Raw genomic sequence first — 26,445 nt, forward strand, 5'->3', positions numbered from 1 at the left:
TGTTCTGAACAAGCAAGTGTGGTATTAAAATAAAAGGATTCCTATTGACATGGTTTTGCTTGAATTGCTTTTTTGCTGCCAAAGCTCTCTGGAGTATCAATCAGATGAAACAATATAATCAAATCAATCAAATCAGAGCAGAACAGAATGCTCTAACCTTCTTGAACCTGGTAGACTGTTGGAATGTTGGAGCTGAAAGTCCCAGAATCTCCCACTAGTGTAGTTGTTGCTTGAGTATATTATGGCACAAGGTCATAAAAGGTCTTAAAAAAATCAAAAACATATTTAGTTTGTGCCAAAAGAAGATCAGTGGTGGGAAGAGAATTCTAGAGAGACAGTACCATAGTTGGAAGGGACCCGCCACTGAACATGCCTGATTCAGAATGAAATATCACTAGTAATGTCTAGGGAGTTTCTCAGTCATCCAGGTCATGGTTGTCCCAAAGGTGCTTTTTCAAAATGCAAGTGGGCTTTCTTTGTTTTGCTTGAAGACATTTTGCTTCTCATGCACATAAGCTTCTTCAGTTCTGGAGGAAGGGGAAAAGGGGATTTAATGGAGGTGCAGCACTGAGTTGGAGTAACTTGATAAAACTAAAATGAGTGAACTGTCAAGCACTGCTTTAATTTAGAAAGAGAAGTACTCTATGCAACAAAGAGCGAGAGACAAGAGTACCCTATATTTAGAATTCTTTCTCTCTTTCCAAGGTCATAAAGCCTGAAAACTCTCTGCTCATTTAAAAAAAGAGACAGCTTTTTAGTCAGGAAACTAAGCTAATATTTCTGATTGTGTCAGGAAAAGAAAGGGCATTTGGTAATTCAGAATAATGTTGGCTACAGCTGTTTATACTTCACAACTGGATTATTAAACAGCAGTTTGGTTTGTTGTTTTTATGGTCAATATTTCACTATTGCACTCCAGACAATGAAGCTTTCCTAATTTTCCTGATACATGTTGACCATTTCAGGAAACAAAAGGAGATGTAACCAAATACCCAGGCTACTTCTATAAATAGGACAAAATAAGGTGCTAGAATGGACAGTGAGCAGTACAATACTTCAGATTATTTGGGGGGAAATTATTTGAAGATCAAGAGAATATAAACTCAGTACCGCCTGAAACTCATTAAAGTAGCTGCATCTGTTTTCAGGATTCAGTGCTCATAGCAGCTGTACAATCTTGAAAAATCATATGACTGCATTAACAAATTGTAGCAGGTATAGTTTTTGTATTCTGAACTTGTGTTCTGAACTTCTTCCCAATTAAATTGGAAGTATTGCAGAGCTTTAGACCAAATCCAGATAACATTTTTATAGTGCTCCCTTATGCAGAAATAAAATATTTATTATATTATATTTATGTATATTCTATTTATAAGTAGAAAGTTCTTGCATTAGGGGAAAAGCTATTCTTTCCACTACTAATGGAAAGCTGAGTTTTGCTTATTCTTCTAGATTTTTGGATTTTTTTTTCACTCTTACACAAAATACACATTTGAAAAGGAAATCTCAATCTGAAATTATTAGGAAAATTTCCCATCGCACCTTGCCAAAACAAAACCAAATCCTAAACCTAACACGTTCTGAATGTAGATTTCTTGAGTGGACTTGTTTCTTTAAAATATCTTGAAATACACTTGTTTTGCAGTTGACTGCATTTTGATTTGGGCCTTTTCCCTAAAGAAAAATATTTCATTAGTGAACAAAAAGAAAACTTAAAGTCTTTCTTTTCTGTTTGCTGCATGAACAATTTATTCTAATGTACATTTAAAGTACCATCAGACAATTGAACAGTCCTCAAATTATGTAACAGTCTTAGTATGAAAAACATACTTGCAATAAAGACTTGCATCATAGAAAGTTTCTGTTCAATACTTGGAACTGCTAGTCATGAGCCATGCCCTTATGCAAGAAACTTCATTCCTTCATCTAGTTTTGTATTAATCTGGCTAAATAGTTGCTATTCTGTAGCTACAGAACATGGTGATGTTTGTACAACTGCAATATTTGGTGTTTTTCTACATTTGCTGATGTTTCTTATGCAGAGAATGCAAGCACCTGCAGTATGAAGATCAAAATTAGGACTGCAAAAATCTGGATGATCACTAAAAATAAAAGACACATTATGCAGAAAACTCTAAAAGTTCTTAGCATTTTGAAAGATCAATTTAAAAATGGATGATAAAAATGGAGCTTATTGTATAAGTGTAGTGAATGCAAGCTGAGATAGGAGTGACTGATTTTGCCTGCTAAAACCACAGTGATCCTAAGAATCTCTATACTGGGTTTTTTCAAATTGGGTTGCATAGAACTCTTAGAGTTCAGCAGGGATTTGTATGTTTTTTGTGGGATGGGAAAGAACTTGGAATGCACTCACCCATCCATTCTTGTCACCATTCTACTTTATCACATTCATTTGCTGGGTCAGCAGCGTTTATAAGTGTTCTGCTCAGGATGCATTAGGTTGCCTTTTTTCCCCTACCACTTGTGTCTCTCGTCTTTTCACTTGAACAGGCTCAAACTTATGGAGGCTGCTTGCAATGATGTAAGTTTCATCAAGCTATGTGGAATTAATAAAGAATGTTAGAATTGCCCTGTTCAGTCAACAACTGTAGTTACTTTGCTGCTCTCCCACTTCTTTATGCTTCCTTAGGGATGGGGAGGCAAGAGGGAAATAAACTCAGCTATAAATCCTTAATCTTTATAACTATTATCTGGCATTGATACTGTAAAGGGAGAAGGGAAAACCAATATCAGCTCATCTTCAATACTAAAGATGTTAAAACCATTCTTGCAGCTGGAGAATTATCACTAGAAGTCAAAGCTCCATGTTGCACACTCTGTTTGGAAACACAGCAGTGAAAATGCCCCAGCCAAATGCTGTTTTGGAAGCGCACAGCCATGAAGGCACTGAGGATTCTGATCTTATACTGTATAGTAATAGTGCTGATGTTATTTATGAAGCATTTATCTCTTTTTAAAGGCTTCCAAATGATCTCAATAATTATTTACCCTCACTCCCCCGTGTCCTTATTGCAGATTTCCTAAGGAGTAGCTGATGCTGAGACCAGCTTGAGAAGATTCAAGATGACGACAACAGTAGCAACAGACTATGACAACATTGAAATCCAACAGCAATATAGCGACGTTAATAACCGCTGGGATGTGGATGAGTGGGACAATGAGAATAGTTCTGCTCGGCTGTTTGAGAGGTCTCGCATTAAAGCCTTAGCAGGTAGGAATTTTGCTCTGATTGTTATTGCTGCAGTGGGTTAATTGTGCAGCCTGAGGTTGATTATAAATAGATATTGATTATTGCACATTTCAAACCCAGGGACAACTTTCTGGAAGTGGATCAAATACCCTTGATCAAGAATGATCTTTTAAAAAGACTTTGTTTTAGGTTTATACAGTCTTAATTTATGAAATAAACATCATGTGGCCTGCTTGTTTGCACTTGGCCTGGGACAATATTTGAATCTGTCCCTTATGAATTAAACCAGGGTTTAAACATCCTGGTTTAATGAACTGGTTTTGCTTTAGGGCCCAAATCATGACCTGAAAGCCTGATGGCTTGTAACCTGATTTGGTGTTAAACTGATTTGGTGTTAAAACCAAATGAAAAAATATAATGCAATCACAGATACTTAATTTTTAAGTTTGAATGCTGCTGGGGAAAACAGTATTAAATAATTATAATGTATATAGCAGGATATAATTTAGTGTGCTGTGCAATTTATAAATAATAGGAAAACACATTGTAAATATTTGTACTGCAATACATTCCTTACACGTTTCAGTCCAGAAAGAATAATGAAATGCTAATTTCAGAGAATTTATCTTGTATCTGTGATAAAACATCAACTTTACATATAGAAAGTCATAAATTCAGTCCTGAAATACAACTTTGCTTCAAGTCTAGAGCAGGGCCCCCCAACCCTTGGTCTGTGGACCAGCACCGGTCCGCAGCAGGCCAGAAACCAGGCCATGCAAATAATTGAAGCCCCATCTGCTGATGCAGGCAACATGCAAAACCATGGCCCCTCTGGTCTGCGGAAAAACCTCTCTCCACAGAACTGGTCCCTGGTGCCCAAAAGATTGGAGAACACCGATCTAGAGAATTGCTATCAATTGGTGTTGACAGTACTGAACTAAGACAACTAACAGTGTGACTTGAATAAGGCAATTTCCTACCTTTGATTACTTGAATATTTGAGGGATGCTGAAATAGCCATTCTTTACCTTGAGAAGTACATCTCAAGGTAAAGAACTATTCTCACTTTGCACATTCAGGCTTTTGTAATAGCAAGAGGAAAGAGTCATCATGTGGCAAAAAATTTAGAAATATTAATTCCTGATGCTGTGGATGACTTTAATGGGAACAATAACCTCTACATCAGGGATATATATACCTGCCCATCTTCCCATGTAATGCAAACCTGTGTCTGTTGTCCCTTATGGCAATGTGCACTGGAGAAACATAATTCTGATATCAGCAGCAATTATATCCTAACCACCAGCTAATCTCACTGCTGCCATACTTCAACAAAGAAGATAAAGATCAATTTGAACACAGAACAGATGACCTTGAACTCTTTAGGAGATGTAATCTATTTTCAAATAATTAAATAGAGATTAAAGTTTTTTCCCCACCATGGTGGCTCAATAACTTGCTGTCTGAGATGAGAGAAAGATACACTGTTCCGGCTGTCTTTCCCATAGCCGATCATTATATGGATCTCCTCCTTAGAGGCAAAATCACAACCTCACTCATTCAATAATCAATTACGTTGCTGGTCACTCTATAAACATCACTGAGAATAACTCAAAGACATTATGTGACAATTGAAAAACTCAGTGTGTTGGTAAGCACACCGGCTTGAGTTTAAAATACTGTTTTGACCTGTATATAGATGTACTGTATACTTATAACACTTCTTCAGGTGCATAAATCAGCTAGGAGCTATCATAGGCTACAACCAATGTCTACAACAGTCTGATCATTTTGTATCATTTGGATATAGGTGTATAACTACAGTGCCAATAATAGTAGTTGTGAATCCTACTAAAGCTAGAGGGCAGTATAATGTCCTCTCTATACTAGTCTTTTAGCTTGGTAATTGCTACTCGGCTCTCAAAGAAAGAAAATAGAAATTACAATCTCAAGCTTTCAAGGTTGCTTTCTAAAAGTCAAGAAGTTTGCAGAGTTCTAAGCTGGTTGTCACCTCCATACAAATTGCTGCCCTTGATATATTAAGTCATCTGATAGTCCACACATGAGCCAAAGGTTTTTGTATAGTTGGAGTACAGATTGGAATACCTGGGAAGGAATACTGGGTCTTTGTGACGTGAGGTTCCTCTGACTTTTTGGGGCAATGCCCTGCATAGTCATTTCAACACACTCTGTAAATGATTTCCTAAATCCAATGATAGCTTGCCAACATTCCTGACCTCTGAACAAAATGCCTCAGCAACATGAGACATACTGCAAGGTGGGGCCATGCCAGTTGGGAAGATGCTGGAATTTTTTCTTGCATGCTTGCAAGAGGACACAAAATGGCCAGCCATAATCTCCAAGTTATAGTCTCATTCCTTCCTCCCTCCCTCCCTCCCTCCTTCTCTCTCTCTCTCTCTTTCTCTCTCTCTCTCTCTCACACACACACACACAGAGAGAGAGAGAGAGAGAGAGAGAGAGAGAGAGTCATTGGTGAAGCAAATTAAAGAGCTCTTAGGGAATGAGAGATAATTATTATATGGAATGGCGAAGGAGCAGGCTGCTATCCAAGCCCTAAAAAAATTGGGCCCAGGACCTGAGTAAGCTAATCAAAGCAGTTATTTCATTCACATATAATACTTAATTCACATATGAACACCCATGTGTTGTTCACCCCTAATTTATTGAATAAAACACAGCTGGGTAGATTTGTACAACTTACTAAGCTATACATCATGATTTATAAGAGACACTTACTAAGCTTCTCAAGATATGGTGGCAAATAAACCAAAACACATCATAGCTTGCCACAAAGTGTAACCCAGCCTGTGTCCAGCATGGATTAGGTCTATACAAAGCCTGTCAAATAGGTCATGTTAATCTTTCATCAGACTAATGTTCTCCAAATGTTTTAGAACTGCAGCTGGATGGCATCAGGTTAATAACAATGAAAGCTCACAGACATTCCATCACCTAAATATCTCCATTGGTTTTAATTGTTTACTTCACACTCTGGTTGAGCAATAAATAATATATATGAATTAATCACTTGTAGGACATATAATATAATATGGATTATTCAATTATTTAGCTTGTCTAAAAGAATAATCTTTTAATTGCTTTGAGAAGTTATCTGTAGATGTGAAATGATGCTAATTTAGAACTGCATCCTGCTTCTATAAAATATGTACTCCTTTTCATGTATTTGGTACATGTGTATTTAGAGAGTAGATATAATAGGCAATCATTTCACATGGAAAATGATTTCCATATGTCTGAAGTATATTTACTAGAATTATTAACAGCAGGAGATAGCAAAGATATAAAGAATAAAGGCATTAGACTATTCAGAAAAAATCTCACACAATTCTTTCAGCATTTGTTCATTGAAAGAAATAGGAGATGATAGTTTCCTTGTTTTTCCTTACTTAAATGATTTCATGTAACAGTAAAGGACACTGGAGAGGAGCTGAGTGTGGCATGAAACCTTATAGAATGCATATAAAGCAATTACCATTGCTCTATGCTTTCACTCTTAATATTGTCTACTGCATAGCACGTGATAAGGTTGAAAGAGACCCTAAATGATGATATGTAGGTCCCTTACCTTTTGTAATACTTGGGTCTCCCTTGAGAAATATTCCTAAAAACTAGGAGAAGCTGAAAGCATTTCGTTTTCCATATGTCCAAAGAATGGAGATGCTCGCTTCTAGACCAAGTGACTACTTGGTTCTTACCCTTATTGGAAACATATTGGGAAGTATGCATATTTCATTCACATATGATAAATACACTTCTCTATTATTCAGAGAAGTCCTGAAGCTAAAGGGATTGGAAATGCAGGTGGTCCTCGACTTATGACCACAGTGGAGCCAAAAATTTCTGTTGCTAAGCAAGACAGTTGTTAAGTCAGTTCTGCCCCATTTTACAACCTTACTTGCCATAGTTGTTAAGTGAATCACTGCAGTTGTTAAATTAATAATAGGGTTGTTAAAAGAATCTGGCTTCTCCACTGACTTTACTTGTCAGAAGGTTGCAAAAGCAGATCAGATGATCCTGGGACACTAAAACTATCATAAATATGAGGCAGTTGCCAAGCACCTAAATTTTGATCATGTGACCCTGGGGATGTTGCAACAGTCATAAGTCACTTTTTTCAGTACCATTGTAACTTCGAATGATCACTAATGAACCGCTGTAAGTCGAGGACTACCGGTATATGTCTTCCATGTTTCATTTGGAATTCCTGCATATTTCTATAGACAGAAGTTCTTGGCAACCAAAAAAAAATATGTACTCTTGCTTTTACTTTAAATATAGGACTGCTTCCATTAACAGCCTTATATGTGAATAGCAATTATGAATGTCATCACCCTCCACTTAGACTGGGGCTCATCCAAAGGGGGAAAAAAGGAACTTTATGATTTGTCCCCTACTTGCTTCTTAGCTTGGAATGAAGAGGTAATGTTTTGTGAGGAGCATTTGAAAGGAACTTGACTTTGATACAAAGTTCCAACAAATTAATTTATTATTATTAATTTATTAATTTATTATTATTAAATTATTAATTTATCATACTTTATGATAATTTGTATTTTCCAAGATAGAATAATTACAGAATCCTAATTCAGAAAGAAATATTTAGACTAGTGAGCTCAACTCCATGCTTAACATAGAAATCAAAATTAAGAATCTGAGTTCAATAGTTGTCCAGCCTCTGCTTGAGAATGTCCAATGAAGAGATGTGAGTTATTAGTTAAGAATTTTAGCAATCATCATTGAATTGAGGTTATATTTTCTGTCCCTCAGGCAGCCGGATAACTGTTACAGGTGCCATTTAAATCATATGGGATATCCCTGATTGTATCCAAGTATCAGAAGATACCATGTTTGGATCTTTCACTTCAAGTATTGAACTGAACTATTTGATGGTCTGACAAAGATCATTTTGTCTATCTTTAGACAAAGTTAGGTTTGAAATTTGAGCCTTCTACCAGCAAAGCCTCAGATTTTTACTATGCTATAATTTCCTTCCCATTTTATAGCATGTTGTTCTGGGACATGTTGTTTCCAGCATTTTCTTATATAAATGCTGTGAAACATCTGCAAGACTAAATTAAATACTGGTAATATTTGTACTATAAAAGTTTAGAAGGCAGCAGAGGCAGTACAGACAACCAGAGGTTAAGTTATTCAGAGGGCATTTGAAGGAATTGCTTAGTAGCATATGGAAACATAAAATGAAAAGTGCCTGATTGAGATTTTCTCTTGTTTCATTGAGGGCTGGTATCCTTGGGACAGCTGGCCTCTTCAGTCTCAAGGTGAAACTATATTAAAGCCACTTTGACCAGAACATATTAAAAAATATCTCCAGGTAATCTGGAGTAGTTTTGAGTTTAGGATAAAATCCAGGTGAAAGTAAAATAAATAAATAAATAGCTACACATGTGAATATTCACCTTTATTGTGGTTCTGGGATTTTGTTTGACAAATCTTAATATGTATCCAAATGAATTACAAAGTTTGACTGCATATAATCATTACTGCTTTTTGTTAGTCAAGAAATTCCATTTTACTCGAGCTTTCTGAAACTGGCCTAAATTTCTTGAGTTTTGTGGAAATTCTGCCAGTTGGCTCAGAGAAATTTGAAAAATGGACTGTTCAATTTTTTTTTACTCCCAGTCACTTACCAGCATTACACCACACAAAACAATCCACATTTCCAAGATTTAATATAGGAAAATAGGTTCATTATCCAATTGGAACAATTCCTTCTAAAGAAAAGAGAAAACGCTCACTAGATTAGAAAATGAACTGGGGTTCTGATAAAATAGTATCTAACCTTAGCAAATAACATTTACCTTAGTGCTTGAGCATTTAGCATGAGTCTAACAAAGACAAGAGGAGTTTGGGAATACATTTTACATTTATCTCAGGACCGTTACAGATGATCTCATGGTAAAAGAATAGATTTGATTGAAGAAAATAGATATAGAAATAAGTACTATAGCCAAAACTTTTTAAAAAAGTGTCTGAAAGGAACAAATAGCTAGGATGAAGGGAGCTAGAACGTTGAAAAAGGAGAGGAAGGAAAGGATCTTGAGGGAATTTACTTTGGAGTATTTTCAATAAATACACAAACAAGTGTAATGTTTTTAACACATTTAATTGGATTTCTTTTTAGGTCTAATTTTAGAACTTGTGTGGAGAACGGATCACATAGGTCATATTTATGCAGAAATATTGACAATTCAAACAGGTTCACAAATTTTTAAGCACCACTGTACATCTATATAGTGATTGGTTTGTATGTGTACATGTGAAAAGCATGCGCAAGAGAGGAGAACTACATTTACCAGCTTGTGCAGCTTTCAGAATGTCTATTTGAATGGAGAAAGATGTAAAAAAAAATGCATGAAAAACAGCTCACTGAGTACTGAACAAATAAATAAGCAGAAGCATATACATAATTTGCCCATGATTTGATAAATGAAATTAGGATAGATGCTTGAATTCATTCAAATGAAATATGTAGATGTAGTTGGCTGTTAATTCTGGAGGTGTTAAAGAACTATTCTTTATGTTTTGGCTTGCTTAAGTAGGAACAAAGTGAATGCATTGTAAGTGGGAGAACCATGACAAAATAGTAGAGGTTGCCAATAATAAAAGGGTTACATCCCCCCCTTTTTTATAATCATTGTTTGGAATTTCTAGTTTGGAAAATGAATTGCTTCTCTTTTGCTCCATTATTGGATAATATGAGAAAAACATGTTGCTTTCTTTTTAAAAATAATGTTACTGAAGTACACATTTTGAATTAAGGAAGAATAAAGACAAGTAATAAAAGTGAAAAAGAAATATAGAAAAAAAAGAAGAAAATAAAAAGATACTAAAGAAGCAAGTTCTGATCTTGACAAATACATTTATATTTTACTCTGTGTCTCTAAGGTAACATCATTATTTCCTTCTTTCCATAAGCTATCCTTTTTAATCTTCAAACCCATAAATTAGATTTTTTTTCTCTTTTTTTCAGCTATTGGTTTTTGTCTAATCAAACACATTCATTTCTGATAGTTTTATTATCTTCACCAATTCTCCAATGTGGGTATTTCAGTGTTTCCCTTTCTTCGCATACATAGTAATAGTTTTGCAGCAGTAATCATTCATTGGCTCTTTTCTAATTGATCATTTATTAATGATCCAGGAGTGTTAAACTGGCTGCTCATGGGCGGATGCATCATGCACAGGCCACACCCACCCTGGCTTTGCAAAGGCAAAAAATGTTGCAATACTTCATGATATATCACATGACACATTTGAGTTTGACCCTCTTGCATTAATTCCATCAAGAAAAAATGTGGGTTCAGTTGAATGTTGATCTTTAAAATTCAGTGTACAGTATCATGATATGTATTTGAAGAAGCTTTTTGGATGAGAAATGAAACATCCTCAAGGAAAAAACAGTCCAGTTGCCTTTCAAAAGGCACCTTTGGGATTTTGGGAAGGGGTTTTATGTGGTGAAAATAATACCTTAAGCACTCATAATCTTACAATCCCAGTTGCCATATAAAGACATCAAAACAAAAAACAAATTAGAGGCCATGTTTTTGGCCAGATATACAACACTGACAAAATACGTTTAGGTGATCCCAGGCTGTACCATTTTGTAAACTCAAAACATCACTATTATTTTTATCCACATGCCTGTTTTGAAATCACAAAAGCTGATGCAATTGCAAACAACTAGGCTTCCCCACCCCCCACACCTTTTTTGCATTAGTGAAGCTTTTTATCAAGGGAGAGAGGAAAGCCAGTGCTACAAGAGCCATCAGTCTGATGCATATTATTCAAGTGCCTCCCTTTGCATATGAAGAGAGTAGTAGATGGTAGTAATAGGCTGGTTGATATTTGCCAAACTGAGTGGATGGGGCATTTTATATCTGCTTGAACACCAGCTGTACAGGAGAAAAGCAGTGCCTGCTTCAAAAAGAGACCATTAACCTTAGCCCAGCTCTGCTGCTCAGGAGAGAGGAAAAGCACTTACTATCTTGGTGAAATGGGAGCAGGCACACTTATCTTTGAAATGGGTTATTAGCAACTATGGAGATCTGAAGGCTGGAGTAAGGATTTTCATTGAGAGAAGGCAAAAGGGGATCTTTTAAACTCTTGAGGCCCATTTAAGGTGCAAATATTCTTGAGCTTTATTAGTAATCAATGAATATTTGGCTGATTTGGTCTGAGGAGGTGATTTTAAACAATCAGAATGAGCTAAGATATACAAATATTACTAATTGTACAGCTGCTGATTATATTCTGTATTTCTGCTTGAGCTTCTCAATTTGCTTATCTAAGCTGGAGTGCATATGCATTATTCTGATTTTGAGGTTCACTATAGTCACCTCAGCTATATGTTTGGAAGACATGGATACCAGTGAGCACAATAAGCTAAACTATTGTTTTGATATAAGTGTGTTCTTCAATAGATAATGGAAAATGTGAAAAATGACATTTAGTTTAGCAAATACTTCACTGGGCACTTTTATAGTGGATGAGTAAGTAGTTTAAGGAGGCTTTTTGTTAACTTACTTTCTTGAAACAATTAATAGGTTATTGCACACTAATATATAGCTGGAGCAGATCATTGCCCCATATGATCTAGTATTGTGCTCCTAAAGTGGCCAATTGGATGCCAATGAAAAGCAAACAAGGATGAGAGAATCTATCTATAGAGCAAAAATTCATCGATTTCTTAGGGAAAATGCAAGTTCACAAATGGACTTTACAACAGACAAGTATAAAACATAGAGGTGTAACTCTTTTTCTACCTGCTTCTCAGTTACTTCCTACATGGGCTATTCACAGTCTGACATAGTCTAATTTGGATTTACTCACTTTCAGAAATAAAAGTCAGTCACCAAACGTGGATGTGTGAAAGAATCACAGATCATTGTGCATTGTGTATTGATTATAGTAGCTAGCCAGTACTAAATATTTTGGAGAAAAATCTCCTTTTACTCTATCATTTTAAAAAGTTGATTTTCCTTGCCTTTGCCGGGTTTTATTTAAAGGCCAAATTATCCTTTTTATGTTATTGCCAGTGGGAATCTTTTGCATAAGTGAAATATGCAATGTACATATTTCCAAAAGGAATTGTCCTACAACTTTTTTTCTGTATGTTTTATCTTTTGTTTTATTGAGCAAAAAAATGTTCTCTGAATTCCACTTCCTCTCAACCTCTTGCCTGTTGCTTGGATACTGTATCAAAGAGTGTAATTGGTAGCTGAGCTTGTTCCAAACTCAAATTAGAAAAGTGCTTCCTTTTTTCTTACTTCCAAACCTGCTTTTTTGCAAGAGATTAACTGATGTTGTGGTAATGGTGAGGAAAATAAAGCTGTGAAGCAAAGGGTTTAATCCTACCATTGAGTCTACTAGGTGGTCTCTTTGTCAATCCACTCACAGTCCTTATTTGTTTCTCTTCCAACAATCCTTAATATGGTTGGAAAAAAAATATTACTTCAAAACAGAAATGTATTCTCCCTTTAGAAGACTGCCTATCTGAACTTCATTTATTGGATGCATAAAACAAGGTCTTCAAATTGTGTATCATTCATATTTATACATTGCTTAAAATGGCTTCACTTTTTATACCAGTGCTGCTATAAAAATAATAATTTGATATCCCAATATTGAGCAATATTTTGCCTTTTTAAAAACTGAAATCATATTCCCCTGTGTGAAAAATACAAAGAAACTGAGAGGGAGGAAGCTATGCAGAAATATTTCTGTCTCTAGCTAAAAGTTTACCTGGGATTTTTCCAGCTCTTAAATTTGTACAATGTGTGTGCCATATTTCATCAAATATTCAGCATTATACTTATATTACAGACAATACCCCAAATGCAAATATATGAAATTGGGCAGATTGGAATATTTAGGAAATACATGTTTTATTTGTTTCGGAAGAGAATGTATTACATTTGGGATTATAAATGTTCAAATAAATGAGATTATTCTTTAATTGGTCTCTTTTCTCCAACTTTTCTTCAGCATTAAGTGCCATATTGTTGCAGATTTATGGTATAATTTTCAAACTTAGCAGTTTTGAATTCTAACAGAAGGCTGGGTTTTATTGGTTTTCTCGGCAATCTTAGTGGAGTGCTATGTTGATGAACTTTTTCATAACATTCTCAGAAAGTATCCGTGTTATCTCATTGATAAATTGTGGTTGAAAATATATTAACAAATACAAGTAGTCCTCCACTTCAACAGTTCATTTAGTGACCATTGAAACTTACAAGGGCACCGAAAAAGTGACTTGTGACCATTTTTCATACTTAAACCATTGCATCATCTCAATCAGGTGATCAAAATTCGGACACTTCACAATTTATGATGATTGCCATGTCCCAGAGTTATGTGTGATCCCCTTTTGCGACCTTCTGACAAGCAAAGTCAATGGGGAAGCCAGATTCACTTAACAATTGTTTTACTAACTTAACAATTGCAGTTATTCAGTTAACAACTGTGGCAAGAAAGGTCATAAAATCAGACAAAATTCACTTAACAATTTCCTCACTTAACAATGAAAATTTGGGGCTCAATTGTGGTCATAAATCAAGGACTACCTGTAATTTATTTTGAGAACTGGAAATATTACTGAAAAGCAATCTGAAGCCACAATATGGTTGCACTGTAATACCACCAGCAATGTAAATATCTGGTTGATTTGCACATTCTCAGCTGCTTATATTAATAATCACCTCCTCTTTTTTTCTATTTTCATGATGAGTCCATGTGAAATCAGTTGTCTCCTTTTGAATGTTTATGTACTCTTTAGAATTCGGAAAAATAGATGATCTCAACTTTAGTAAGATAGATTATAATACCACAAGTGCATTCACCTACACTATGAATTAATACTGGTTATTTTTAGAGAATAGTTGACATGGCATTATGGGCTGGGTTGGGAAGTGAACTAGGTCAGGGGTCCTCAACCACCGGGCCGCGGACCGGTCCCGGTCCGTGGAGCACTCTGTACCGGGCCGCAAAGAAATTTTTTTTTTAAAAAATGGCGGCTTTCTTCGCCTTCGGTGAATGCTGCTGGGATCGGGGATCAAGGACACAAATGAAAGAAGGGGAGGGAGGAAGCAACCGAAGCCTGTCCTGCTCTCTGGCTCAGCAGCTTCGGTTTCCTCCCGCCTCGTTCCTCTCTCAGTCGCTTTCTCGCTCCTCCACCAGCCCAGGAAGAAACTGCTTCAAAGGAGCCGGCAGGGTGGCTTTTCCTGTCGGCGCAGCTTCCCCGAAGCGCCCGTTCACCCCCACCCCGCCACCAATCAATCCAGGTTCAATCCAGTGCTCCGTTCTGCCTGCCTGCCTGCCTTCGTTTCTGGTAGTTTCGGAGCAGCTTCGGCTGAGAATAATAACTATTCGCCTCTTTTTATCAGCCAAAGCTGCTCCGAAACAAAGGCAGGCAGGCAGGCAGAACGGAGCACTGGGTTGAACCGCGCGCGAGCGGGCGGGGTGGGGGTAAACGGGCGCTTCGGAGGAGCTGCGGCGACAGGAAAAGCCACCCCCCCGGCTTCTTTGAAGCAGTTTCTTCCTGGGCTGGTGGAGCAGCGAGAGAGCGACTGAGAGAGGAACGAGGCAGACACCTGAGGGAGGGAGGGAGACACCTGAGGGATGGGGCTGAGGGAGGCAGGGCCGAGGCGCTCCCTGAACTTGGTGGTTTGCTGGCAGACGTTTTATTACCCGACTAGGTAACAACATCAGATGTTACCTAGTCAGGTAATGAAACATCTGCAAGCAAACCACCAACTCGGATTCTCCCCTCCCTCCTGGTCCTTGAAAAAGTGTTTGTGCTTGAAACTGGTCCCTGGTACAAAAAAGGTTGGGGACCACTGAACTAGGTGATCTATAAAGTCCCTTTCAACTCTTCCATTCTGAGTGAGTCTGTATGTGACACGGATGGGTAGCGTAGTAGAGTTCCAATTTCAAATCCCAATTCATTCAGCACTGAGCTTAATAGATGACTTAGGACAGAAATTTTTTGTGGGCTGCAGAGCATCTCTCCCCCAGAGCACCCCACAAAGCAATTAATCCAGGCTGCGCAGAAACACAAGGCTGCACTGCCCACATGGTCCATGGGAACCCTCCCCGCCCACTCACTCCTTACCCGGTAAACTTGCCTGCTAAATTGCTATTTTTCCTTTTTCTGATCATCATCTGTTTTGCTGTGCTGGGAGATTTAGATTAGCTAGGAAGCAGGAAATGGTTGGATTTCTTGCTTTCTAGCTAGTCTTTAGATCTTCGGCTCAGCAAAGCCAAACCTCCCTCAGGACTGAAGGTTTGCTTACAAGCAAATTCAGTGCAGACTCAAGGCAAGCAAATTTGAGAGACTGAGCTAGCCGATGGCAGACAGATCACTGAATGATTCTGTGAGCAATTCAATCTGCCTGCTTTGCCTGATTTTGGGTAAAAGTTGCTCTTTTTTATAAAAAAAATTCAATATTTACATGCATGGTGTGTTGTGAGTTAATTTTGTGAGTTTGCTTGCAAGCAAATTTTATGTGACAGACTGAGCTAGCAGATGGCAGATAGATCTCTGAATGAATCTGTGATTCTATGAGCAACTCAATCTGCCTGCCTGCTTTTGGGTAAAAGTTGCTCTTTTTTTTATAAAAAATTCAATATTTATATAAATATTTATACTATTTACATACAAGCCATGCCCAGTCACATGACCACCAAGCCACACCCACAAACCAGGCCACGCCCACAGAACCGGTTAGTGGTCCCTGGGATCTAAAATTATGAGTTTGGTGGTCCCTGAGGTCCAAAAGGTTGGCGACTCCTGACTTAGGACATATCTCCTAGTGTCTTAGTTACCTTTTTTGTGAAGATATAGTAAAATGTACTTTTACCAAGATAGCAGTGTAGTGTGTCTATCAAACTTTAAAGAACTCTTTTCTTGCTCTCATATCAAGTTGTCCTCTAAAGCTGAGCAAACCATCTGCCCATCTCTGGCAGTTTTGTTAACAGAACTTTTCAAGTGTTGGAAGCCTTTTCCTGCCTTGTTATAATAATATGTGAAGAGAATCTGCAATTGAGCCATTTTCCAACCTGTTCTCCTTATTTTTAAACTATTACCCAACTTCTTTAAAAGCAAATCTTTCAGATATTTATTTTATGCATCTAGCCAAGGGCATAAAGAACCTTTTATACACATTAAAGAACAGCAATTTGAGTCCTGATAGAAGTCTAAGCCTAATTCATCTCTCTGCATATTCACTGGCACTTAGTGTTTTGCAGGTTCAAAGGTGCATAGCAACACCTGTTTGTGAAGGGTGGGGCAGTGGCATTTCAAGGAATAGACCTGCAGGTGTTATGTGCTGCTGGGTCCTGTAGAAATGTTGACCAAGTATAGTATAAAGAAAAGTAGCAGCTATTACAACTGAACAGCCTGGTAATACAGATATACAGAGATAATCAAAAGAACAAATCATTTTCACTGCAGTTTCAAGTCTGGCAAAAGTATAGTTGCATGTGCTAGCTAGATTTTCCTGACATTCTGCTTAAACCACGTGACCCCAATGCAAAAAAACAATCCATCTAGATAAGGAGGACAAGAGAAAAACTATACAGGAGAAACCTAAGCTCTATTCTCTTATCATAGTAGAATAAAATGGGTTGTAAATCCAGAGCACCAAGGAAAGTATTTGCTTACCCAATGCAGAAGCCATTTGTGAAATTCACTCATTGTCTCAAGATGTGACAATGGCTTTAAAACTGCCTAAATTCATGGATGAGAGATCTGTTCATGGCTGTGAGCTTTGATAAAATAAAAGGCTCATTTAAGCACTGAAACAGCAACCCACACAATGGATATTTTCCACTTTGGCCATAGGAGAGAGATTTTTGCTCTCATTTCTTACATTAGACAAACAATTTCATGCCCTGGTTTATGAAACTGGTTTGTATCACGCAAATCATGTTAACATTAATTACCTTTAGGGTTTAGAAAAAGCTCCAAGCTCTGCTTATTGAAATCCTCCTTGCAGCTTCATTGGAAAATCAAAGGGGCAATGGGTAGGTGCTATCTGGATGTTGTTGTAGCTCATTCTCGTGATACTAAACTAGAGCTTGAAGCAATGGTTTTCAGCCTTTTATGCAAGTCCCTCCAATAATTCATATCAAGGACTTGGATTACCCCCCTCCCCAGATCAAACTGTCACTTATATACTACTAAAACTCTGATGTCTGCAACCTTTAACTGAATGAAACTGTGTATCATAGGACAACGCTTTTTCAACCAAATGTCTATGGAGCTTCTCAATCACCCAGGATCATAGTTGTCCCAAAGGTGCTTTTCTAAAGGGCTAGCTGCCTTTTGAAAAAGCACGTTTGGATTTTTCAGCCAAGGTACCTAAAATGGGCTAGCTTATAGAATGCATTTAAAATCCAAAATCCATGACTTCAGTGGAATTAAAATTTTGCAAATTATTTTACATGACTTCAGAAGATACTGAAAGGCCATTGTACATTTCAAAGCCCACTTGTTTTGGTTCCCCCTCCTGTACAATGTAACTAGAGTTCTATTACTGTGAAAGTTTTGGTTCTACTACGTCCATATTTGGCTCTGTCTCTTTCCATTATAGGAACACAAGACATTTTTCCATATTTGTATAGTCTTCAGGGAAAAAAGGTTTGCCACACTTTTAAAAAACAATATCTAGCTATATTATTATTCCCCCTCCCCCTCCTCATCCCTATTTCTGCTGGTGAAAAAATTATAAACTGCTGCTATATTCTGCTGCTCAACCCAGGAATGCATTTTTCCCAATGGCAATACTTTATTAACTACACACACAAGCAACACAGTTACAAGATAATGTGAAATCTTTACAGTCTAATGCTGTAAGCTAACTCTTAAAATGCTGAAAATGCAGGATCAAAATACATAAACATAGAAACAATACTGCAACCTATTCCAAATTAATAAAATCAATTCTGCTAATTAGAACATGTATTTAAAAAGAAATAAGAACTCTGACAAGAAACTCCTACTCTGTATTAACAATTTTAGCTTCCTTTCTTCTTCTCTGAATGGATCAAGATTTTCTTTGGCAGCCTGGAATCTTGGAAGTTGCCATCTTAACTCTTCCTGATAAATACATCAGGACGAACACCATTATATTCCAAATGTATTTTGCCAAAGCTTTGCTTTTCTAATGAAAACGCATGCATTCATGCATGCAACTGCACAGAAAGATACATCTCCTGCTTCCAAAACATTTAGCATCCTCCATTAAAACAAAGCTACACTTCAAGGTGAAGAAGACTCTTTTTCTTCTTTCCCCCAAATGCCATTTAAGTCTTGCAACGTCTACATTTCTAGCAGTTCTTTCTCTTCTCGTTCATGATGCTAAATACTGAACAGCATTCCAAAGAGTTAGCTATTCTGTGTTCTATTTCCCTTTCCTTCGAGTGCAGGGGAGGAACCGCGTCCTCTTTGCGAAACGATAGTAACCGGAGACTTTTCCGTTACAATAAGCTGTTAACAAAAGATGTAATTCCACCAGCGTTGTGTGGGGAGGTACCATTGCCTTTTTTTACCGTGTGCACTTTCATAGGTGATTCATTCCCCCCCTCCCCCAAGTCTTCAGATTGGCCAGGAAGGGCGTGCTCATTCCAAGTTGCTCGCCTCCAGGTTGGACGTGGGAACGTGTCCCTTTTGCAGCAAGCGTTTGGTTTCGAGGAAACTCTGTGCCTCCTTAATAATCCCGCCCAGTTCTCCACCCACTGCCTTCAGTCTTTGGTACAGTCTTGGTTTCCTTTCCTCCCTACAATGCTTTATGCTAATACGTGACATCATCACTAAATACACAGTGAGTGGCTACTAGAAATTACAAACGAGCAGGAAGGTCTGAGGTGTGTGTGAGCTACTGGAAGCGTTCGGTAGGCAGGCAGCAGGCAGGAGGGAGGGAGGGAGGGCCGCCGATGGCTCCATGCTACCTCTGCGTTGGCTTTGATTCCGATTTGGAAACTAGGAGATCTGGAATTTTTTATTTGGCTTTTTTTTTAATTGGTTAATTTCATTAAGGTTGGCAACCGAAATCAGTTTGAACCCTTAGGATTGCGGGTGACGAGACTGCAGTCCAAACACAGTGCTCGTTTCAAACTGCATGCCTTGATAAACCATCTGCTCGTGGATTACTTTTAATTTGAATGTGATTTTCAAGTTGGACAAATAAAACATTTTTTAAAAAAAATCTGGGATCTGCTTAGATTTTGTATTAAAGCACCCAGTGAGGGTTGCTACCCGATTTTTAACAAACACCAAAGGTTATTTATTTGTATGCTGGAATTTTAATATCCTACCACGTCCCTTCTAAATGGAATTACAGAACCCAGCTAACATGCCCGGATCCATGTCCCCAGGTTACACTGCTTCAGTGCCATATAATTATAATCAATTAGAAGGAAGATTCAAGCAGTTGCAAGGTAAGCGCCATCTCTCTCTCTCTCCTACTCCTCCTCTCTCTCTCTCTCTCTCGCAAGAGGCGTTGCTATGAAATGTGGCTCAATAACACGATGAGGTGATTTTTGATGCTCCTTAATATGAAGGCTGATGAGACGGGAGAACCATCGGTTGCAAAATAATAGATGTTGGGTTGCATTTCTTTAAATCGAAGCTGATTTCCTTGTTTTCCTGTCATATGGTATTGTAAGCTTCTCTTGGTTCAACCTTAGAAACATGATAAAGGCTAACTCGGACCTTGCTATCTAGAACAATAGGGCAAGGGAAATGGGGAAGAGGGAGTGGTCTTTTTGTCTGAATTCCTTCTGGCGATTTACAGCATTCAGGTACTAATCAGATGATTCCTCTCTGATTCTGCTTAGATAATATGTACGGCTATCTGTATCTATCCCTCCAAGCCCTCAAAATGCCATTGGGATCAATTTATGCAGTGTTCCAAAACATCTTCCGCCTACTTGGGTAATCCCATTTTTAGCATTCCATTGATTGTGGCAATCTTCCTCAATCGAGTGCCCTCCAGCTCCGGAGCAACTCCTAAAACTGACCCATCCTGATTAGGAGTGTTGGGAGTTGCAGTCAACACATCTATTCGAATTAAAGCTTATATTTTAGAGCCAGAGTAGGAAAGGATCTTTCCCAGTGCTCATTAATTTTTTTTCCCATTCAAAGTGAAACAGTGACAGGAAGGAATTTTGCTGTTCTGGAATGGAATTCTACATGATTGATGAGAGTGTTTTTGATCATTTTACAGTTGAATCCTTAGTATACTGCAAGCAATGGAGTTTGGTTTCTGTGTTAATATGGTATTGGGTGGTGGTGGTGGAATTCTAGTTAGGAATGAAACCAGCCCTTGATGGAATGTCAACTTAATGTAAGATCTGACTTAGCTCTAATGACAGTAGCTCCTTCACAGATACACTCATTGTTTCTGGAATCACAAATCTATCCAAGGAAGTCAAAAGTTCAAACCACACAGAATATATTTCTTATTTTTAATCTCTACCATCCCACAGACAGGGAACTGTGGTTTCCTTCAGAAACGGAAAGGAACTTAAAAAAAAAACAACAACTCTGGGTTTGTTACAGAATTACATTGTTATGATTCTATATTGGTATTTGTTTTAGTTTTCTTATTCACTGTATTGAGTTCATCCTTATACAAAGGTTTGTAAAAATAACTGCAATGCCAGATGCAAATTGATAAAATTGTTCCAAAGTTAAATATTGTAAAAGAAATGGAGATTGAGATAAATATAAAAAAATGGTTTCAAATTTTTTTGCTGTAGGATTTAGATAAATACAAGTACAACAGCAACAAAATATTGCCTTGTGATAGTTCCTTCCTGCCCCTCATTTTTTTTTATTTTTTTCTCTGCTAATTAGTCAGTACTGCATTCTATGATCATGGAACATAAGCTTTTTAAATTTGTGCCTTAGTTCACCCCATACTCAGTGAGGTTGTTTTGAAAATGTGCAACGATGGTGCCTTTTGGCTACCAAAGGATTCCTATCTGAAAAATGAGGTGGATTGTTACTATATAGCAATGAGGGTGCAGCTTGTACTGTACATATGTGTATAGCATTCCCCATGTCATTTCCAAACCTCCTGAAATTTGTTGCAAAATACTAGATGGTGGTATGATTTTCCACAATTTTGAGAAATGAAGCTGATACAGTAAGTAATCTCTATAGACCTTTAAATGTAGCCTCCTTCCCCAACAAAATCAGGTGGAGAAAATGTACCTTCCTTCTATCCAGTCCCTTCAAAATGTTGCTGTTTAACCAGCAATATAAGCAGCCTTTGGGTGTTTTTAAAAAAAGTTGCCTGACTCAGTAAAAACAAGAATGGTTTTCCATATTTAATGATGTATAGTTTCTTTCAAAGGACTGGCTTCCGCACAGCATATTTAGTAATTCAAGACCTATGGGCTGCATTTCTGCAACATGCTAAGGATTGTAATCTAGGCTAGTTTTTTGTGACTTAATGTTTTATATAAACCGATTCTACAGTACTAGATTCATTTACAGAATCAATGATTCAGTGCATTTGAATGGAACCAGAACATTTTAATTCAGAAATGACATTTAGTATGTTGTATAAACTCTCCAATCATTAGTGTGTTAGGTGAAAAAATAGGAAAGTCCCATATTCCGTGAAGTAAAGCAGATTTGCTGTTTCTGATATTTAGGATTCCTGTTTCTGCTTGAAAAATTGAAACACCAAGAAATGACAAGCGTTGAAATAACTGCTTATTAAGATTTGTGACAATTCCAAGGTCATCCCTTCTCCTATACCCCCCTTCCCCATGCTTTACAGGAAAAGGCTTCCATCCCAGAACACAACTCAAATTTTGAAAGTTCAACCAATTAGAAAACTGGACTCCCATTGTCATATTGAGGCTGTTGTAGAAGGAGGGGAGGGGGAAAGACTGTTTAGAAAATGAACCACATCCACAACCTTTTAACTACATGGAACTTGTTCTAAATTCTCACTGACTTGTACTTTGGTTTTGAACCTGATATTGAAAAGAGTACTGAAATCTTGACATAAGACAGCCTTCCCCAATTACTGCTCCAAAAATTTTGGATTTCAGTTCCTTAGTATTTGATTAGCTTTGCTGGCTAGAAGTGATAGAGGTTTGGCTAATCGGGAGCAACAGGCACAGTGTGAAAAATCTGGTTTTAAAAATGGTCAGGAAATCTCTTCCGGTGTGGTCCTAAAATCAGATTGGTCTATTTTCAATTATGTTGTGGTTCAAGAATGTGTGTTTTTTAATAGGGAGTTGATTACACATGTATTTAAATTATACTCCTGAGTATCAGTTTATCTACCGTGTTTCTCATATAATAAGGCCGGGTATTATTATTTTTTTGAGCCCCGAAAAAATGGCTAGGCTGTCTTTTCGGGGGTGACTTAATTCCCCCCACTTGCATCTTCGGGCGGGTGGGTGGCGACGGCTTGGATGTTGACCTCGGCGTTGGTGGGGCACTTTGTATCGGGGTCAATGCAGGCAGCACCATATCCGGGTGTGCAACAAAAGTGCTTCCTAACGGCAAGCCCCCCGTCATTTCCCCCCCATTTTGCATGTTTTAATATAGGCCTTAATTTGGGGGGAGGGGCTTAATTTCATTTCATGCCTATAAAACATGCTGGGACTTCCTATTGGGGAAGGCCGTATTGTTGGAGAAACAGGGTAGCAAAATTAAAGTGCAAATTCTCTGTAATTCTTGCTTTGTGAAAAGTATGCAAATCCAGTACAATTTGATAGGGAAAAGAAGGGTTAATCATTGTTTCTTCATACTTCAGTGGAGGATTTTGGAATGTGGGGGGAATGGTGCTGACAGATTATGTTTGGGATAGGATTTAAATACAGGAAATCTTTGAAGAATGCACATCATACCAAAGGTTAGAATAAATTATAGTATACTTTTGCAAAGTCACTGCTGACAACTACCAAGCTTTCCAAAGCCTACAGTACATTGTTTGGAGCTTGTTTAATTGGATAAATTGCTCAGAAAGGAGAACACTTCCTCTAGTCATTTATTTTGGATAAAAACAGAAAGCTATCTTTCAACTGAAAAATGGAAAAGTAGCCCTACAGCTAAACTCTATGGTTCTTCATCTATAAATAAATTGGTACTGCATTAAGAGCCTAGTTTCTGGTTACAAATCAAATTTACAGTACTAGATCATGCTTTTAGGCTTCAATTTATGTGCTGCTAATCATATATAATATTATTTCATTTATTGTCACATTTATTTTTCTTCAGATATTGTTCGAGTTCTCTGTTACTGTAACAACTATCCTGTGAGATAGGACAATAATGAAATTATTTTCCCAGCAGTGCCACTGAACCTCATGGCTGAATAGGACTGTTCTTGGAGCAAATCAATCCAGGGCTACATTTTAGCTTCCTAACAGATTTAATTATATTTCTGCTGTTGACTCTCTGTGATATCTGATTATAATTAAAGTGAAAAATAATGATGTATTTTTTTTCTTGGATGTACAAAGAATTTGGAAAAGAGTATTGCTTGGCTTCAAAACATCTGAAGAACAATTTGTTCCATTAATTTGGATAAGTTGGAGAGAATTAGGAGATGTCTCCCTTTCACAATTTAATGAATTCTTAGGAAAAGAATCCTCTTTAGTTTAAATCAGTGGCCCCCAACCTTTTGGGCACCAGGGACCAGTTCTGTGGACCAGAGGGGGCATGGTTTCATGTACTGCCTGCACCCCACAGATGGGGCTTTGCTTGTTTCTGGAATGCCATGGATGGGTGCTGGTCCATGGGAGTTGGGGACAGCTGGTTTAAATTCTTATCCTGAACTTTTAGTTCTCAGGAAGTGGGAAGATGCTTGCTTTTTTTTCTTTTTAAACTCCCAACCCCACCTGGTGGAAAATCCCCTGTATGTTTATGCTCTAGAGCAGCATGAAGGCTAAACTGCTATTAATTTAACAGTTTCCAGGTTTTTTTCCTTATTCCTAGCTAATAGATTAATGTAGGTGATGATGGGGAAATGATTTCTGCACTTTACAAAACATTTGTACTAATCTTCTAAGAAAGCCTATGTTGGAAGTGACAGTGGGGGGATTTCAACTTTATTTTCAAATTCATATATTCCTATGAATATATTATGTTGAGGGAATGACCTACACACTAACTATCTCAAGGAAGAGTTGAATCAATCTCTCCCTCCCTCCCTCTTTAATTTTGTGCATAATTTCAAAAAGCTGCTTCAAAAACTCATCCCAACCTGCATCCCAAATCTCCCAGGAGCTGAAGGCTGTTTTCTTAAGTGAGTCCATTCACTTAAATACATTCTGCTAATTTTAAGGTTTGATGGTCCTGAAAAAAGGCAACCTCTATCAAGTAATTATAAGACATGTCTTAGCTGCTAGTTGTTTCCTTAGCAACTCCATTTCTGAGCAGAAAGCTCCAATTAACTCCCTACCAAACACTCACTAGCCTTTATTGTGAAGTGAAGATAAAATAACAAACTGTTTGAATTACAAACACTTGAATATGTATCTGACTTTTATTCATACAGTGCTTTTTATATTCATTTTGTAGCCTTAAGAAAGCTTTTTAAAATGGATTACATAAAAGAACCTAACAAAACAACCAACTCCCCATACTAAAACCTTAACATTTGAAGCACCCTATCAATGTTGATGTCTGCATCATATTTCATAATATTTTGTGGAAAGCATTGACTTTGAAACTGTTTTGAGAGCAATATGTATAATACAGCTTAAAGTATACTATTTGTTTCTCAATAGCAATGTTTTGCAATATCAGGCGCAATCAAAAGGAATTTTCCTAGCAATGTGAAGACAATATGTAGTCTCATGATATTCTTCAGTTGAGATGCATGCATACTGTGTACTCATGAAGCACATGATTTGTTAAAATTGCTTTGAAACACAGTTCCTTTTTTTAAAAAAAATCTTCCATATAGTCAAGTTGTTTTCTTCACACCAGTACTTTTTCACTGGCCTTGTGTACAGTACTTTCTTTTCCTGATTGCAAAGATTTCACTTTTCATTTCTGACTCTTTCCTCCCCTATAAAATTATTAGTACGTATTAGTTAACCTGTTATTCCCTGGGGCTTTCTTGAACAAGACCATTTGACATTTATTTGAAAATCCATTTGCCACGATCTTGGTTTCGTTGAAGAGGAGCAGAGGGTGGTGGGAATTTTTGGGGGGAAATGTGATATATTCCATGAAAAGTCCACATACATGAATTACTCTTGGTGATAAGTGTTTTTTCAGTAATACATTTACATATATGTATTACACTCAGTGATACATTTAAGAAAAAAATAATTTACTAATGAAAATAAATAGATGAACACCAAATCTTGATTTTGAGTTACAGCTTTAGAGTAGCTTTCTCCATCGTTGGCTTTTTAATTCCAACATCTGGAAAGGACCATGTTTAGAAGGTTCAGGAGGACTGCTTGAGAAGATGCTGACAACATTGGTATTATGAGATGCTAAGCTAATGCTAAGAAATATTTTGAAGAAAATTCCTTTCTGTCTTTGTTTGATAGTAGAGTGGATAATTTGATAATTCAGATATGTTGAATTGTACACTGAGAATGAAATTCGCTATTCTCATAAATTTGAATGATCAGGATTCTTATGTTTTGCTTTATGAAACAGATAAGTAAGTTTGCCCGCTAGATGTGCCTTTCTGTTTCGTTTTCTCTTTTGGAAAGATCCATCTGACTCCAAGATAAAGTCGTTAAATTGTGGGAATTGAAAATAAATAAATTTCCATTTATTTTCATCAGAGAAATAGGCAAAAATGGATAGTTAGCATAGGTGGGGGAAAATATGCTTCACTAAATACCGTATTTGTGAAAAGTATACAGGTGAAACTTGAAAAATTAGAATATTATGCTAAAGTTCATTTATTTCAGTAATGCAACTTAAAAGGTGAAACTGATATATGAGATAGACTCATTACATGCAAAGCAAGATAGTTCAAGCCGTGATGTGTCATAATTAAGATGATTATGGCTTACAGCTCATGAAAACCCCAAATCCACAATCTCAGAAAATTAGAATATTGTGAAAAGGTTCAATATTCTAGGCTCAAAGTGTCCCACTCTAATCAGCTAATTTAGCCATAACACCTGCAAATAATTCCTGAGCCTTTAAATGATCTCTCAGTCTGGTTCAG

At 37.2% G+C, this 26,445-nt stretch overlaps 1 protein-coding gene across 2 annotated transcripts in view; it reads left to right on the plus strand.

Annotated features, from left to right (window-relative positions):
• Positions 1 to 26,445, plus strand: part of SPTBN1 (spectrin beta, non-erythrocytic 1) — a 187,786-nt gene that overhangs the window by 60,265 nt on the left and 101,076 nt on the right. Inside the window, exon 2 of one of the 2 annotated variants that reach the window (XM_026676704.2) lies at positions 3,037 to 3,232. In XM_026676704.2, the coding sequence (XP_026532489.1) occupies positions 3,085 to 3,232 (148 nt within the window). In that variant the 5' untranslated portion in view covers positions 3,037 to 3,084. Of the gene's footprint in view, positions 1 to 3,036; positions 3,233 to 19,105; positions 19,712 to 26,445 lie in introns of those variants that run through there. The other variant, XM_026676705.2, reaches the window with a different exon arrangement.

Source organism: Notechis scutatus, chromosome 1, assembly GCF_049901735.1.
Source record: "Notechis scutatus isolate UNSWTSFEM ecotype Mainland chromosome 1, rNotScu1.2, whole genome shotgun sequence".
NCBI lineage: Eukaryota > Metazoa > Chordata > Lepidosauria > Squamata > Elapidae > Notechis > Notechis scutatus.